The following is an 18,884-nucleotide window of genomic DNA, read 5'->3' as shown; positions in this document are numbered from 1 at the left end:
GTTCCCGAATGAGAGGAAGGACATCGAAAAAGAATCGCCCCCATTAATGAAAGCCCCCAACTTTTTCCCCTCGACCCTGTATAAGTCATCCCCTTTCCATCTCTTGCCCAACCCTCTATGCCCATTTCTATCCGTCCAGTGCCCACTGCCCAGTACATTCCTTCCGAATGGCCCCACCACTCTCTAGAGACATTTGGGCTTGGTGGGGACTCTGTTTTGACAAACAACTGTTAATTTGATCATTTTTATTATTATTATTTTAGTAAATAAATATCTATTTTTATTGTTTTTTTTACAATATGCATCAGTACATTAGTGCCTACAGGTGGGTGGGGATGGGACGTTGGGATTATTGGAAATTTACTGCCTTTGGTGGGGTATTTACTTTGGTTTATAAGATAGTGATTGAAGGGAGGCAGGATAGTGTTGGCTGCGAGATGGTCAATGAATGTCTTCCTCAATTGAATCCCCCCCTCTTCCTCAAGCTACTTCTCTGGTCTACCAGGTGCTCCCCCCCTCTGTTCTGCAGGTAATGATGATGCTGGTATATATGTGGGTGGGGTGTGGGTTGCGATAAACTCTCCTGCCCATCTCCTTCTCCTCTCTACCCCATTCGCCACAGTGATCTCTCTATTGTCCCTGTGTTGCAGATAAAGATGAGTGTTCTCGGGATAATGGGGGCTGCCAGCACGAGTGCACCAACACTCAGGGCAGCTATTCCTGCCATTGTCGGAGTGGTTTCGCCCTGCATGAGAACAAGCATGACTGCAAAGAGGGTAATCTAATTACTGTGTGCCTGTGCCATGCCCCTGTGTGTGCTTTAGTACTGCCTTCCTCTCTAAATGCCAGGGCTGGCTGTGGTGGTGCCAGTCTATCCACCTACTGTACATAGGGAAGAGGGTGGGGTGGGGGGTTCAAAATGAACTCTTTCACACAATGGGGTGAATGCGGAATTGGAAACGCGTTGGCAATAATTTACGTTCAACCATGCCACCCCTAAAAATAGTATTTACGCCCACACAAAAAGGTAGTGGTTAGGTGAAATAGCCTCCCATTGGAGCCATTTATACATGCTTGGGATAGGCATAAGGATTTTCTTACAAAGACCTATGGCTCTCATAGAGTTGACGTTACCAAAAGATAACTGGACAGACAAGATGGACCAAGTGGTTTTTATCGGCTGTCAAATTCTGTGTTTCTACATTTCGATGTATGGTGAAAAATATAGAATCTGATGGCAGATAAGAACCACTTAACCCATCTCGTCTGCCCCTTTTTATCTTTTGGTAACCTCAACCCAATTAGATCCTTAGGTCTTTGTAAGGATATCCTATTGCCTATCCTAAGCATGTTTAAATTGCTCTACTGTCTTAGCCTCTTCCACCTCTGATGGGAGGCTATTCCACTTATCCACTACCCTTTCTATAAAGTAATGTTTCCTTTGAGCCTACCTCCTTCCAGATTCAGCATGTATTCTAATATTACTTTGCCTATGAGGAATGTCTCCCTCCTGTACCTTGTTAAAAACCCTTGATATATTTGAAAGTTTCTATCATTCCACCCCCCCATCCCCCCCTTCTCTTATCCAGACTATACATATTAAGCTTATGCACCAGGTTTATACCAGACTTGCATACACAGATCAGATTTGCATCAGCCCTCAGACACCTGTAGCTGCTTCTCTGTGTGGGTCTGCACCTTCGTGGTTACATGAACTCACCCTTTCTGTACTACGTCTGTTAGACCGCCGCTCCCCTTACCCTGCCTCTCCACTCACAAGGAGATGTAAGTGTAACCTTCATAAGTGAATATTCACATGGCTGGCAATGTGGGCGTGCGGAGTACAAGTCTGCGGCGTTTACACTATGCTGACCTATGTCCAAGTTAGGCCCAGTATGAGAGTAGGGGTGGACACCACACACTACCCTACATGCCTATTGGTGCATATGTCTGAGTGTGGAGATGGCTGAGTGGTATTATCGAATATAAATAATGAATGTATAGTGTGAGTGAGACACACACACACACAATTCTGTGCGTTGACTCTTAGCACTTGCTCACTCATTGTCTGCCTCATTCCAGCCGGCTGTAACCACAAAGTGAGCGCCAGTAATCAGAACATCTCCAGCCCTAACTGGCCGGACTCCTACCCCAACAAAAAGGAATGCACGTGGCAGGTGACCGCCACCCCAGGGCACAGAGTGAAACTGGTAAGATACTTTTATATCCTGCATTGTCCTCTTCCGACGCTACAGGGGGAATGTTTGAAGACCAATATAAGATTATATTAGAGTTCAGTGTTATTCCAGAGCAGCAGTAATCCCAGCCCAACAGATTGAGAGTTCCTGAGCAGCCCAGCACCTGAAGAGACGGCAGTAGCTGAATATAGAGAACAAGGCATTTACCGGACAGATCTATGGAAAAATACTGCGGGGGAGGTGTATCAAACCTTACAGAGAGATAAGTGGAGAAAAGATCAAGTACTAACCAATCAGCTTCTCATACCTCCTTCACACAGAATGGCAAATTCCCAGGTGAAGAAGTTCTACCCAGTAATTTGCAGATCAACACGGGTATTTTGTCTGTGGGAAAGGGTCAGCCTGGGTTGAAATTCCCAGGGCTTCGACCCAGGAATTTACCAGGTTTGGAGACTCCGGGAATTTTCGACCAGTGTTGACACTTTCACACAGACAAAATACTTGTGTTGATCTGCAAATTACTAAGTAGAACTTCTTGACCCGGTAATTTGCTTGTTATGTGTGAAAGAGGGGTCAGGCAGGGACCGGCAAAACTACCCGGCACTGAAATGACAGGTAAAGACCATGATTCTCATACATTTCTGTCTGAAAAGGGTATGTCAACAAATAGTCTGGAACATGACAGGAGCTGACTGGTTTATACATTATCTCGCTCCACTTTATCTCTCGCCACAGTTTGACACCTCTCCCTCTCTGCTTCATGCCTACTTGATCTCTTCCCCCAAAACCTCTCCACGTATTGTTATCCATATCCCTTTGTTCTATCCGACAGGTGGTAAAGGATGTGGATCTGGAGTCCCACCAGGAATGTATGTATGATCATGTTGAAGTGTACTCTGGCGGAGATGCCCAGTCTCCCGTCCTCACGCGTTTCTGTGGCAGTAAGGTCCCGGATCCCGTTATCGCCCCAGGAAGCAGCATGTTCCTGAAATTTGTGTCTGACAACTCGGTGCAGAAAAAGGGATTCCTGGCAGAGCTTACAACTGGTGAGAAGCATCACAAGTGCTCAGCCTTGCTGGGGGCAGTCGCTTCACAATTACTATGTTTAGTGGGATTCCATCTTTCCTGATACTTTGAGTCTCTGGTGACTTCTGCTGGTCATTCTCTGTTCTCTTCTCTGTACCCGGGAGAATCCGCTGTGTGGTGCTGACACTCCTAAATAGGCTGTCTGAATCAGACGGTGGCTGTTGTTACTAGCTCTGTGCCGGATTCCTCCTCCTTCCAGTGCACAGAGACGCCTGCACAGGCTGCACAGCAGAGGCCTCCAAGGGTTCTAAGTTCCAGGACCCTGCTGGATTAATATGTAGGCCAGGGGACAATGCTCACTGAAGGACCATCATGGGAAGGAGTTGGGTAATAATATCTGTAAATCATTTTCTCTAACGTCCTAGTGGATGCTGGGGACTCCGTAAGGACTATGGGGAATAGCGGGCTCCGCAGGAGACTGGGCACTCTAAAGAAAGATTTAGTACTATCTGGTGTGCACTGGCTCCTCCCTCTATGCCCCTCCTCCAGACCCCAGTTAGAATCTGTGCCCGGCCAGAGCTGGGTGCTCCTAGTGGGCTCTCCTGAGCTTGCTAGAAAAGAGAGTATTTTTGTCAGGTTTTTTATTTTCAGAGAGCTTCTGCTGGCAACAGACTCTCTGCTACAAGGGACTGAGGTGGGAGAAGCAAACCTACTCACTGCAGCTAGCTTGTGCTTCTTAGGCTACTGGACACCATTCGCTCCAGAGGGATCGAACACAGGTACCTAACCTTGATCGTCCGTTCCCGGAGCCGCGCCGCCGTCCCCCTCGCAGAGCCAGAAGAACAGAAGCAGCAGAAGCAAGAAGACATCGAAATCGGCGGCTGAAGACTCCTGTCTTCACTTAAGGTAGCGCACAACACTGCAGCTGTGCGCCATTGCTCCCACAGCACACCGCACACTCCGGTCACTGTAGGGTGCAGGGCGCAGGGGGGGGCGCCCTGGGCAGCAATTAAGTACCTTTTTGGCAAAAGTAGACATATATACAGTCTGGGACTGTATATATGCCCGAGCACCCGCCATTTTTTACACATTAAAGCGGGACAGAAGCCCGCTGCTGAGGGGGCGGGGTCTTCTTCCTCAGCACACCAGCGCCATTTTCTCTTCACAGCTCCGCTGGAAGGACGCTCCCCAGGCTCTCCCCTGCAGTATACAGGTGCATTAGAGGGTAAAAAAAAGAGGGGGGGGCACGTAAATTTAAGCGCAGAAATATATTAACAGCAGCTACAGGGTAAACACTAAGGTACAGTGTAATCCCTGGGTTATATAGCGCTGGGGTGTGTGCTGGCATACTCTCTCTCTGTCTCCCCAAAAGCCTTTGTGGGGTCCTGTCCTCAGTCAGAGCATTCCCTGTGTGTGTGCTGTGTGTCGGTACGCCTGTGTCGACATGTTTGATGAGGAAGGATACGTGGAGGCAGAACAAGTGCAGCTGAGTGTGGTGTCACCGCCGACGGGGCCGACACCTGATTGGATGGATATGTGGAAGGTGTTAAATGATAATGTAAACTCCTTGCATAACAGATTGGATAAAACTGTAACCTTGGGACAGTCAGGGTCTCAACCCATGCCTGATCCTACAGCACAGAGGCCGTCAGGGTCTCAAAAGCGCGCACTATCCCAGATAGTTGACACAGATGTCGGCACGGAATCTGACTCCAGTGTCGATGACGATGAGGCAAAGTTGCAGCCTAAAATGACTAAAGCCATCCGCTACATGATTGTAGCAATGAAGGATGTATTACACATTTCTGAGGAAAATCCTGTCCCTGACAAGAGGATTTATATGTATGGGGAGAAAAAGCATGAAGTGACTTTTCCCCCTTCACATGAATTAAATGAATTATGTGAAAAAGCGTGGGATTCCCCTGACAGGAAGGTGATAGTTTCCAAGAGGTTACTTATGGCGTATCCTTTCCCGCCAACGGACAGGGAATCCTCCCCTAGGGTAGACAAGGCGTTGACACGCTTGTCTAAGAAGGTGGCCGTGCCGTCTCCGGATACGGCCGCCCTAAAGGATCCTGCGGATAGAAAGCAGGAAGCTATCCTGAAGTCTGTTTATACACATTCTGGCACACTGCTGAGGCCAGCAATTGCTTCGGCCTGGATGTGTAGTGCGGTAGCTGCATGGACGGATACTCTGTCTGAGGAGTTAGATACCCTGGACAGGGACACTGTTCTACTGACCCTGGCACATATCAAGGACGCGGTCCTATATATGCGGGATGCCCAGAGGGACATTTGCCTGCTGGGCTCTAGAGTTAACGCAATGTCCATTTCTGCCAGAAGGGTCTTATGGACTCGGCAATGGACAGGGGATACAGACTCTAAAAAACACATGGAGGTTTTACCTTATAAGGGTGAGGAATTGTTTGGGGACGGTCTCTCGGACCTAGTTTCCACAGCTACGGCTGGGAAGTCAAATTTCTTGCCTTATGTCCCTCCACAACCTTAGAAAGCACCGTATTACCAAATGCAGTCCTTTCGTTCTCAGAAGAGCAAGAAGGTCAGAGGTGCGTCCTTTCTTGGCAGGGGTAGAGGAAAAAAGCTGCACCATGCAGCTAGTTCCCAGGAACAAAAGTCTTCCCCGGCTTCCACTAAATCCACCGCATGACGCTGGGGCTCCACAGGCGGAGCCAGGAGCCGTGGGGGCGCGTCTCTGACATTTCAGCCATCAGTGGGTTCGCTCACAGGTGGATCCTTGGGCTATACAAAATGTGTCTCAGGGATACAAGCTGGAATTCGAGGTGATGCCCCCTCACCGTTACCTAAAATCGGCCTTACCAACTTTCCCCATGGAAAGGGAGATAGTGTTGGCGGCAATTCACAAACTTTTTCTCCAGCAGGTGGTGGTAGAGGTTCCCCCCCTTCAACGGGGAAGGGGCTACTATTCCACTATGTTTGTGGTACCGAAACCGGACGGTTCGGTCAGACCCATTTTAAATTTAAAATCCCTGAACATTTATCTGAAGAAATTCAAGTTCAAAATGGAATCGCTCAGAGCGGTCATTGCAAGCCTGGAGGAAGGGGATTTTATGGTGTCTCTGGACATCAATGATGCTTACTTGCATGTCCCCATTTATCCGCCTCATCAGAAGTACCTCAGGTTTGTGGTACGGGACTGTCATTACCAATTCCAGACGTTGCCGTTTGGCCTGTCCACGGCACCGAGAGTTTTTACCAAGGTGATGGCGGAAATGATGGTGCTCCTTCGGAAGCAAGGGGTTACAATTATCCCATACTTGGACGATCTCCTCATAAAGGCGAGGTCCAGGGAGCAGTTGCTGATCAGTGTAGCACACTCTCAGGAAGTGTTGCGTCAGCACGGCTGGATTCTGAACATACCAAAGTCGCAGCTGATTCCTGCGAAGTGTCTGCCCTTCCTGGGCATGATTCTGGACACAGACCAGAAGAAGGTGTTTCTCCCGGAGGAGAAGGCTCAGGAGCTCGTGACTCTGGTCAGAGACCTCCTAAAGCCAAAACAGGTGTCGGTGCATCACTGCACACGAGTCCTGGGAAAGATGGTGGCGTCATACGAAGCCATTCCCTTCGGCAGGTTCCATGCAAGGATCTTTGAGTGGGATCTGCTGGACAAGTGGTCCGGATCGCATCTTCAGATGCATCGGATGATCACCCTGTCCCCCAGGGTCAGGGTGTCTCTTCTATGGTGGCTACAAGGTGCTCACCTCCTCGAGGGCCGCAGATTCGGCATACAGGACTGGGTCCTGGTGACCACGGATGCAAGCCTCCGAGGGTGGGGGGCAGTCACTCAAGGAAGAAACTTCCAATGGTTGTGGTCAAGTCAGGAGACTTGTCTGCACATAAATATCCTGGAGCTACGGGCCATATACAACGCCCTGAGTCAAGCGGAGCCTCTGCTTTGAGACCAACCAGTGCTGATTCAGTCAGACAACATCACGGCAGTCGCTCATGTAAACTGCCAGGGCGGCACAAGAAGCAGGGTGGCAATGGCGGAAGCCACCAGGATTCTTCGTTGGGCGGAGAATCACGTGCAAGCACGGTCAGCAGTGTTCATTCCGGGAGTGGACAACTGGGAAGCAGACTTCCTCAGCAGACACGACCTCCACCCGGGAGAGTGGGGACTTCATCAAGAAGTCTTCACGCAGATTGTAAATCGATGGGAACTGCCACAGGTGGACATGATGGCGTCCCGCCTCAACAAAAAATTAAAGAGGTATTGCGCCAGGTCAAGGGACCCTCAGGCGATAGCTGTGGACGCACCGGTGACACCGTGGGTATTCCAGTCGGTCTATGTGTTTCCTCCTCTTCCTCTCATACCCAAGGTACTGAGAATCGTAAGAAAAAGAGGAGTGAGAACAATACTCATTGTTCCGGATTGGCCAAGAAGGACTTGGTACCCGGAACTGCAAGAAATGCTCACAGAGGACCCATGGCCTCTGCCGCTCAGACAGGACCTGTTGCAACAGGGGCCCTGTCTGTTCCAAGACTTACCGCGGCTGCGTTTGACGGCATGGCGGTTGAACGCCGGATCCTAGCAGAAAAGGGCATTCCGGATGCAGTTATTCCTACGCTGATAAAGGCTAGGAAGGACGTTACAGCACAACATTATCACCGTATATGGCGAAAATATGTTGCTTGGTGTGAGGCCAGGAAGGCCCCTACAGAGGAATTCCAGCTGGGTCGATTCCTGCACTTCCTACAGTCAGGTGTGACTATGGGCCTAAAATTAGGGTCCATAAAGGTCCAGATTTCGGCCCTATCCATTTTCTTTCAAAAAGAACTGGCTTCACTGCCTGGGGTTCAGACGTTTGTTAAGGGAGTGCTGCATATTCAGCCTCCTTTTGTGCCACCAGTGGCACCTTGGGATCTTAAGGTGGTCTTGGGTTTCCTGAAATCCCACTGGTTTGAGCCACTTAAGACAGTGGACCTAAAGTATCTCACGTGGAAAGTGGTCATGCTGTTGGCCCTAGCCTCAGCTAGGCGTGTGTCAGAATTGGCGGCTTTGTCATGTAAAAGCCCCTATCTGGTTTTCCATATGGATAGGGCAGAATTGCGAACTCGTCCGCAGTTTCTGCCAAAGGTGGTGTCATCTTTTCATTTGAACCAACCCACTGCGGCTACTCGTGACTTGGAGGATTCCAAGTTGCTTGATGTAGTCAGGGCTTTGAAGATCTATGTTGCCAGGACGGCTGGAGTCAGGAAAACTGACTCGCTGTTTATCCTGTATGCATCCAACAAGCTGGGTGCTCCTGCTTCAAAGCAAACCATTGCTCGCTGGATCTGTAACACGATTCAGCAGGCTCATTCTGCGGCTGGATTGCCGCATCCAAAATCAGTGAAAGCCCATTCCACAAGGAAGGTGGGCTCTTCTTGGGCGGCTGCCCGAGGGGTCTCGGCATTACAGCTTTGCCGAGCTGCTACTTGGTCGGGTTCAAACACATTTGCAAAATTCTACAAGTTTGATACCCTGGCTGAGGAGGACCTTGTGTTTGCCCATTCGGTGCTGCAGAGTCATCCGCACTCTCCCGCCCGTTTAGGAGCTTTGGTATAATCCCCATGGTCCTTACGGAGTCCCCAGCATCCACTAGAACGTTAGAGAAAATAAGAATTTACTCACCGGTAATTCTATTTCTCGTAGTCCGTAGTGGATGCTGGGCGCCCGTCCCAAGTGCGGACTTTCTGCAATACGTGTATATAGTTATTGCTTAACAAAGGGTTATGGTTATGTAGCATCGGTTGAGTGATGCTCAGTTGTTGTTCATACTGTTAACTGGGTAAGTTTATCACAAGTTATACGGTGTGATTGGTGTGGCTGGTATGAGTCTTACCCTGGATTCCAAAATCCTTTCCTTGTAATGTCAGCTCTTCCGGGCACAGTTTCCTTAACTGAGGTCTGGAGGAGGGGCATAGAGGGAGGAGCCAGTGCACACCAGATGGTACTAAATCTTTCTTTAGAGTGCCCAGTCTCCTGCGGAGCCCGCTACTCCCCATGGTCCTTACTGAGTCCCCAGCATCCACTACGGACTACGAGAAATAGAATTACCGGTGAGTAAATTCTTATTTTCTCAATACTAGTACAACTTGCAATGTATTAAATGGTTTTCTGTGATGGCTTCAGCCATGGATGAATTATTGACAGGTCTGGAGCTGATGACTGGACGGGTTGGGTTGGATTTCCAGCGGTCGGGATTCTGGGGTCGGTATACTGACCGGTGAGATCCCGACCGCTGGTAATGTGATTACAACCCGTATTTCCCTGACCCTAGCCACACGTATGGCCACACTGAGCACTGCCAATGGATTACGGGCCTAATTTAGACCCGATCGCAGCTAGTTCTCTACATGTGCAAACTGAAATCTAAATTGCAGTGTAAAAATAAAGCTGCCAGTATTTACCCTGCACAGAAACAATACACCCCACCCAAATCTAACTCTCTCTGCACATGTTATATCTGCCCCCCCCTGCAGTGCACATGGTTTTGCCCATTAGAGAACGAATTTGCTGCTGCGATCAGGTCTGAATTAGGCCCACGTATCTGGCGTCCGGGGACTGGCGTCACAATCTAGCATACAGTTTGGTATAGCACCTGTCTTGTTTTAGATGCCTCGGCCTTGGGCAACCTGTGCACCTCCAGCTCTTGTGAAACTGACAGGGCATGCTGAGACTTGTAGTTCGACAACAGCTTGGAAAACAGACTGTCAGGGCACACTGGGGCATCAGTTCCAACACCGTTGGAGACCCACAGGTCACCTGTATCTGTTACATTTCTGTGCTGTATTGTTACTGTTATTTTATTGTTTTGATAAAAAAAAACTTATTTGTTTTCAACCAAGTCTAAAGGTCCATACACATTAGACGATGTCGCTCTGTGAGTGACGTTGTCTAGTGTTTCCCCTCCCGGGCAGGGCGGTCGGCGGCCGCCAGTACACACTGAGCGATATGACCGCTCATATCGCTCATTGACGTCACGCCTCCGCCGGCCGTGCATGCAGCTCCTGGACGACCATCCAGATCGAGCATGCATGCACTGTCAGCAGTGATGATCATTGCCGACCTGCGCATCGGTTGTCGCTGGCGGCATACACACATTTGCCGATAAAATGAGCGACTTCGCTCAGGGAGGGGGAAAATGATCGACGTGGCTCATTTTATCGGCAAGTGTGTGTGGGCCTTTAGCGATGTCTGGATAATGTATATGTCTGGCAGTAACGGTGGGCAGGATATTGTGTATGGCTGTATAAATTTGAAGTGCGTTAGCCTGGGCCATAAATGGGAGTGTGGGAGTGATGCCACACCTTCGGTGCACCGTCACTGCCCCAAGACACCTGCATATGGCTTGCAGTGTGTCTGGAATCATACTCTATAGCTTGTGATGCTCTGGGAAGCGCTGCACTTCCTTGTGCAGGCAGCCCTGCACCCTCAGCATGATGTCACATGTTTGGGGGCGGGGCCGGCACAGGGTGCAAAATCTTCCTGCTCTCGCACGTGCGTCTATGGGGCGGATGTATTAAGCCTGGAGAAGTGATAAAGCAGTGATAAGTGCAAGGTGATAATGCACCAGCCAATCAGCTCCTAACTGTTCATTTACATATTGGAGCTGATTGGCTGGTGCGTTATCACCTTGCATTTATCACTGCTTTATCACTTCTCCAGGCTTAATACATCTGGCCCTATGTCTGTTATTTCCTAGTATTGTTTATTGCTGTATTTACTCACAATTGTAAAGTGCTATGTGCTGGTGTTACATAATAAAGGAAAATAAAATTACATAACTGATGGGGGTAATGGACGGGATAGGATTTGGCATATGAAGGACAGTGGACATATACGGCTGACCCATTTCCTTTGCTGTTTGTATGGTTATGTGTTCATTTTTGCAAAAAGTGTTACTACTTACTGAATCGTAGACCACGCTGCGGTATATGCTGGTGCTATCTAAATAGATGCCATTAAGCACACAGCTAAATAAATACATAATAATACAAATTACAACTTCAGATTGTTTCTGGGCTCACGTGAGGAAAAAAAACACTATTTTAGCAATCCTTGTACAAATCACAGGTTCAACCATAACACAACATCATGCGACACACAGTTATACAACACATTATTCCAGGAAAGTTGCACAAAAGGGACCCACCCAACCTCTGCTGCAGATGTGCCGCTTGCTGTAAAATCTCCACTTTATGATGACCACAAACAGACCACCTACACACCACTAAAAACTGCCTGGTGCTACCCGGCATGTCATGGAACAATCTGTACAATGTGACCGTCTAAACAACGCCTACACATTTATAAACCTCTAATTTATCTATACACCTACATAATGACAACAGTCCGCTCAGTTGTGTAATGGTAAACAATATAAACAGTGAAGGATGGTAATCAGCTGGAAGAGGACAACTGCAAAATAACATGTCCGATTTAGCATTTAGTTTAGTTATTTGGTGATAATTAGCTTTAGCATAATGTGTAAAGAATACCAGTCTCTAACACACAGGCGGCCATTTTGTGTGATGAGCCAATATTCTTACCGAGCAGTTTATTACTGGTTCCATTTTGTGATGTCACTGGTGCGCTTTTGTGTGATTGGCTTCTGCTATGTAATGATGTGGTTTGAGGTAATTGTGTTGTGGTGTGTTCCCCTTACAGTGTGCGGAGGGACACTGCAGGCAGAAGTTCGCACTAAGGACCTATACTCCCATGCCAAATTTGGAGATGACATACACCCGTCGGCCTCTGAGTGTGTGTGGCACATAGTGTCGGAGGGACGTTATGGAGTGGAGCTGGTCTTCCAGAGCTTCGAGCTGGAGGAAGAGCAGGACTGTGGATACGATTACATAGAGTTGTATGATGGTCCAAACGAGAATGCCCCCAGGATGGGGAGATACTGCGGGTCAGGGGTAAGTATTGCCTGTCTGTGCGCACTCCCATTTCTCTCTTTATTCCTTCATTATCTTCTTCACGTATCTTCCACCATCTCTTCATGGGTCTCTACTGTCTGGTCACCTTCTGGTATACTTACATAGTTGTTGCCATATCAGGGAATATTTGGGCTCACTTAGGGGTATATGCAATTGCCGGCGAATTGCGGCAATTTTTCGCCCGTTTTTTAATTCGACACAATTCGACCGTCGAATTCCGGCAGGTGGGTGCCGGAATTCTACATATTCAATAAAAAATGGATTCGACAGTCCCGCTGTCGAAAAACGGACGATTTGACGGATTTTGATTAGATTTTTTAAAATGTTAAAAAAAACCCGGAAAAAAAAAATTCCTAAGCATAACCAGCCTCTGGCTCTTTGAGCCGGTCCTGGTTGCCAAAATACAGAAAAAAAAAAATGACAGGGGATCCCCCTTATTTTAACAACCAGCACCGGGCTCTGCGCCTGGTCCTGGTGCAAAAAATACGGGGGACAAAAAGAGTAGGGGTCCCCCGTATTTTTTGTACCAGCACCGGGCTCCACTAGCTGGACAGATAATGCCACAGCCGGGGGTCACTTTTATACAGCGCCCTGCGGCCGTGGCATTAAATATCCAACTAGTCACCCCTGGCCGGGGTACCCTGGAGGAGTGGGGACCCCTTCAATCAAGGGGTCCCCCCCTTCCCAGCCACCCAAGGGCCAGGGGTAAAGCCCGAGGCTGTGTGTCCCCCCCCCCCCCCCCCCCCCCCCATCCAAGGGCTGCGGATGGGGGGCTGATAGCCTTGAGTAAAATGCACGAATATTGTTTTTTCCAGAAGAACTACAAGTCCCAGCAAGCCTCCCCCGCAAGCTGGTATTTGGAGAACCACAAGTACCAGCATGCGGGTGAAAAAATGGGCCCGCTGGTACCTGTAAATCTACTGGTAAAAAAATACCCAAATAAAAACAGGAGACACACACCGTGAAAGTAAAAGTTTATTTCATACATGCCGACACATACATACTTACCTATGTTGACCCGCCGACTTCCACGTCTCCAATGTCGCAGACGATCCGGGGTACCTGTGAATAAAATTATACTCGCCTCAATCCAGTGTCCTGTGATTTGTAATCCACGTACTTGGCAAAATAAAAAAACGAATACCCGGACCACACGGACTGAAAGGGGTCCCATGTTTACACATGGGACCCTTTTCCCCGAATGCAGAGACCCCCCGTGACTCCTGTCACAGAAAGGTCCTTTCAGCCAATCAGGAAGCGCCACTTCGTGGCACTCACCTGATTGGCTCTGCGCGTCTGTACTTAGACGCGCATTGCACAGCCCCTCCATTACTTTCAATGGTGGGAACTTTGCGGTCAGCGGTGAGGTCACCCGCGGTCAGCGGCTGACCGCGGGTAACCCCACCGCTGACCGCAAAGTTCCCACCATTGAAACTAATGGAGGGAGCTGTGCGATGCGCTGTCTGCCAGCTCAGACGCGCATACAGCCAATCAGGAGAGTGCCACGAAGTGGCGCTTCCTGATTGGCTGAAGGGACCTTTCTGTGACCGGAGTCATGGGGGGTCTCTGCATTCAGGGAAAGGGGTCCCATGTGTAAACATGGGACCCCTTTCAGTCCGTGTGGTCCGGGTATTCGTTTTTTTATTTTGCCAAGTACGTGGATTATAATAAAAGACCAGGACACTGGATCAGGTGAGTATAATTTTATTTTCAGGTACCCCGGACGTCGACATTGGAGACGAGGCCAGAGTCGGCGTGTCAACATAGGTAAGTATGTGTGTCAGCATGTATGTAATTTTTTGCAGTAGAACTACAGGTACCAGCGGGCCCGTTTCCCCCCCGCATGCTGGTACTTGTGGTACTCCAAGTACCGGCTTGCGGGGTAGGCTTGCTGGGACTTGTAGTTCTTCTGCAAAAAACAATATTCTTACATTTTACTCAAGGCTATCAGCCCCCCATCCGCAGCCCTTGGATGGGGGGGGACAGCCTCGGGCTTCACCCCTGGCCCTTGGGTGGCTGGGGGGGGGGACCCCTTGATTGAAGGGGTCCCCACTCCTCCAGGGTACCCCGGCCAGGGGTGACTAGTTGAATATTTAATGCCACGGCCGCAGGGCGCTGTATAAAAGTGACCCCCGGCTGTGGCATTATCTGTCCAGCTAGTGGAGCCCGGTGCTGGTACAAAATATACGGGGGACCCCTACTCTTTTTGTCCCCCGTATTTTTTGCACCAGGACCAGGCGCAGAGCCCGGTGCTGGTTGTTAAAATACGGGGGATCCCCTGTCATTTTTTTCCCCGTATTTTGGCAACCAGGACCGGCTCAAAGAGCCCGAGGCTGGTTATGCTTAGGAGGGGGGACCCCATGCATTTTTTTTTTTTGCAGATTTTTACCATTCCATTAGTGAATACACTTAGCCTGCTGGACTAGGTGTTGGAGGGCACCCGGCAAAGTATACCTGATTCACCTGGGGAGTGCCGGAGCTGGGAGCGATATATATATATATATATATATATATATATATATATATATATATATATATATATATATATATATATATATATATATATATATATATATATATATTTTTTTTAAAAATATATAAATAATACTTGTGCCTCCCAAATAGACAAACCAAGTACCTAATCCCTTCTAATATAAATAGATCTGCTATTACCAATAAAAAAAACACAAAAAAACATGTTTTTAAATTTTTTTATTAGATTCCGCCAGCAAAGTGTGGCGGATTGAAAATGACGAATTTACTGTCTAAAAGCACTGTTGTCGAATTTACAATCTTCAATTGAATATACTTTTGTCGAATGCCGCATTTGTACCATTGCAGAAATGTCGAATTTGACAAATGTCGAATTTCAAAAAGTCGTATTTGGAAAGTCCGTTTTTTGACGAAAAGTACTGAATTGCATTGTCAATTTTTTTTTTTTTGGGCGAAAATGTCCCGTTTTTCGACATTTTCGTGAATTCATCCGCAATTGCATATACCCCTTAATCTTTCCGTACATTAAAATGTACCTGTATCTCAAAACGGAGGAAGCCATTTTGTTGTCTGAACCAATAGTCGGCTGGTTATTTCTATAGTATCCGGGGACTTGATTGGCTGCATTCATTCCACACAATAGCTGCATCCACCATGTAAAGGTAAAATGCAATTAATTGCAGTTAAAATTAAAATATGCTGAACACAGCACCTTCCTTCTCTTTTGGTTTTGCATTACATAACATGAATAGAATGATATATCCCCTTTACACTTCTATGGAGCTCTGAGCCTAGTGTGGCATTGTGGGTAATACTGTGGAATGTCTATTTGACATTAATAATAACTTTAAAACACACAGTATGTTTAAAACCTGTTCAACTATTCTACAAAACATGTTGTTGTACAGTTATGATATCTCAGCTGACAGGATTCTCCTCCCTGCTTATCTTCTTGAAGAGGAAACTTTTTAAGAACTCCATGACTACTGTCAAAGTACGCGGGAAGCCAGCACAGCAGGATTTTAATAAATACGTGTGTGTGTGTGTGTGTGTGTGTGTGTGTGTGTGTGTATGTATATATGTGTATGTACATATGTGTGTGTGTGTGTGTGTGTGTGTATATATATATATATATATATATATATATATACACACACACACACACACACACACACACACACACACACACACACACACACACACACAGATATCTTTATTTATTTTCATTATCCCAGACATGGGCGACACTCGGAGACTGCAAAAACTGTCTGAGGAAGGGGATACGTCCCTGAAACATTGAAACATCACCAAATAAACACACCCTGGGGGTCTTTTTCCACAGTTTTTGCAGTCTCCGAGTGCCGCCTGTGTAATGGACTTTATAGTATTGTGTGCTAACACCCACTAGGAGGGCACCGGAGCAAGTTATTCTCTATGGAGACGTGAGTGCTTTTTAAAAAAATCCAGGTTATTCTACTAAATGGGTAAATAGGGCATTTGCCGTGGTCTCACCAGGCTAGGGGCTGACCTTGGCAGCTATGCAGGATGGTGCTGCCATTCAGAAACTCTGTCAGCATAAGATTGTCTGTTCTCACCTGTTATTCTCCCTGTCAGTCCTCTCGTGTATGATGTGTGTACCATGTGATTCCCATGTCTGTTCTCCATTTTGTGCTGCATTTATGGAGTGATTCCCAGGTCTCCTCTCTTGTGTATGCTCCATCTTATGTGTGTGATGCATGTACCACATGATTACCATGTCTGTAATCCAATGTATGATGAATAATCTCTCCCATCTTTATACCTGCAATCCGCATTCTGTCCCCCTATACTCCCAGGAGTGCTCCCCCCTTCCAGTACAGCTCCACGGGTACATGCAGGATTCATACTGAGCCAGTGTGTCTGTTGGGCCTCCTCTGCCAGGTGCTGCCTTATGCAATGCTTATATGGCAAAAAAGGACATGACTAAAGAAAATTAGTCAAGGCGTAGTAATTATTTTACCTTGTGGGTGTACTAAAATATTTATATAGAACATCAGAAATAGTGACCTGGCTCCTGCTCACTTTAATCCTGCTGGAATTGCTGCCAGCCTCAGCACACACAGCGGCTGTTTCCATGCAGAAAATGAATGGTTACGGTTAAGGTCCAGGGATATAACAGGAGGCCATTCTGGAGGTTCCAATAAATTATTTATTCAGTGTCTATAAAAGGAGACAGCTGGGTTTCCCATCATAGTGCAAGCAGATAACTCTGGTCACTGGTTCTAGACTGTGCCACCCATTTCTAGCTCAGTATAATGCTAAATGCATCTATGGGATCTTTTATCACGGATACTAGCGGATTGAGGTTTCCTGGGTAAAGCATTTTAAGCCTTTCTGAATACTGGGAGTTTGGATAAAAGCGCAATGTATAGATCTTCAGTCTTTCAGTCATGGCTAACTACATTTACATAATTTTGTAGATCATTTAGATTTTAAATTAATTAAAAAGTGATATGAATTGGCTTATGTATGTTGTACAGTTTTGTTATTGTGTATCTGTCCATGAAATCGTGGATGCCTCCCCCTGTGCTTGTCACTGTGTGTATTACTCTTGCTCTATGAGATACCAGCAGTCAGTAATTACTTCTTGTCCGCAGCCCCCGGAGGAAGTGTACTCGACTGGCGAATCTTTGACAATCAGATTCCACTCCGATGACTCCATTAACAAAAAGGGATTTCACATCCGATATACCAGTACTAAATTCCAGGACACTCTGCACGTCCGCAAGTGACCCACCACCAGCTCTGACCCCTGCCTCGTTGTATCTGTGACCAAGTCTGTCTGTGGGGACGAATCCTGGAATGCAGGTCCCCCCAACATATGATCTGTGGATGTGTGTTACAAGCCGCGTCTCATGGGATAAAGGACAAGACGAGCCTCAGGGATATCCAAGGATACAGACTGACATTGGCAGATGAACATGAACTGTCTCTGATACACTCACCCTGTTACAATCATACACACTCTCTGCCTGGAATGCTCTGGCCCCGTGCCGAGGGCTGGTTAAGTATTTAATGGGGAACCTTTAATCCTGTGAACTTTACTTCTGGGTCACATTCCCCGGAGCCAGTGTGCTCGGGCTGACTTGAGACTTTCCTCTACTGTCCAAAAATTGCCACTTTTTATCCCCTTTTTATCTTTCTCCTGCCCCCCTTCACACTGACCGTTTTGCACCTATGATCTATCCAACCCCCGAAATGTTAAAGAGTTTATTATTTCTGCTCATATCTTTAGCCTTTTAAATGGTTTTCGTCATTTTATAGCCACTTCTCTGCTGCCGTCGGTCTTGGAAATATCTGGATTTTCTCACTAAAGCCATATACAGGTTCCTGCCCCAGCCACTCGGTGAGTGCGTCTGCTGTGAATGTGCAAGCTGTGGACTAATTAAAGATGGTCGCACTGTGAATGAATGTTGAGCCGGTGCTCTGCTCACATATGTCCTACAGGTGGAAAGAGTGCGGGAGAGTGTGATTGCAGATTCTGCACAGTTGCAGTACGTACTGTCAGTGACCTAAATATGCTCATTGGCTGTTTATGCAAGTGAGTGTATCCATATCTCGTCCAGTCCTTGCCCACTAAGCAGACGGGTGTTTAGCTTTAATATGTCCTAGTTGTCCATTCTCTTTGGGGTGAGCCAGCTGGGTGCAGACTGCCACTCTGCTCTATCACAGGGTATTATAGGTGCAGCTAAGCCCCAGTTTGGGGGGACAATGAAGATGACGAGATCAAGTGGTTTTAGTAACCTTTTGTCAGCACCAAGATAATGTAGGATCCTGTATTAGTGCTAGATGCAGAGGTGGCCGTGGTTGCATTCGTATTGCGATTATTTCCGGATTTGTGGTTACGATAATCTGCAAATGCTAATTTTTGCATTCCTCTTGTGCTCCGACAGAGAGTGCAAGTTTGCGACGCTCCCACTCTCCGTATCTGTGGACAGTGCAGCTGCATCGGTGGTTCTGAACAGTCCGCCAGTAGCGCAACGTGCAACAGCCGATGGCCTGCTCTGCGTTTGTCATCTCAGATTTCTCTAAACCCGTCCTCTGTGGATTTGCATTTGGGAACGCAGCTACGGTCATTGACTTGCCTGTGACACTCCCATGATACAACCTGTTTGCGAACACTTAAGGCCACTGCTCAGGAGTGCCCATGGTTGTGTGCCGTCG

General features: G+C 47.6%; 1 protein-coding gene across 1 annotated transcript in view; it reads left to right on the top strand.

The window, feature by feature from the left end:
- The window catches only part of BMP1 (bone morphogenetic protein 1), a 73,199-nt gene extending 55,068 nt beyond the window's left edge, over positions 1-18,131 (top strand). The window contains exons 16-20 of the mRNA XM_063931813.1: positions 651-776; positions 2,083-2,210; positions 3,031-3,244; positions 11,917-12,167; positions 17,318-18,131. Of these exons, the coding sequence (XP_063787883.1) occupies positions 651-776; positions 2,083-2,210; positions 3,031-3,244; positions 11,917-12,167; positions 17,318-17,452 (854 nt within the window). The 3' untranslated portion in view covers positions 17,453-18,131. The remainder of the gene's footprint in view (positions 1-650; positions 777-2,082; positions 2,211-3,030; positions 3,245-11,916; positions 12,168-17,317) is intronic.
- Positions 18,132-18,884: the final 753 nt, after the last annotated feature.

The sequence above is a fragment of the Pseudophryne corroboree genome, chromosome 6, assembly GCF_028390025.1.
Source record: "Pseudophryne corroboree isolate aPseCor3 chromosome 6, aPseCor3.hap2, whole genome shotgun sequence".
Lineage (NCBI taxonomy): Eukaryota > Metazoa > Chordata > Amphibia > Anura > Myobatrachidae > Pseudophryne > Pseudophryne corroboree.
The sequence above is the reverse complement of the archived record's forward strand: the minus strand, read 5'-3'. Positions and strand labels throughout refer to the sequence as shown.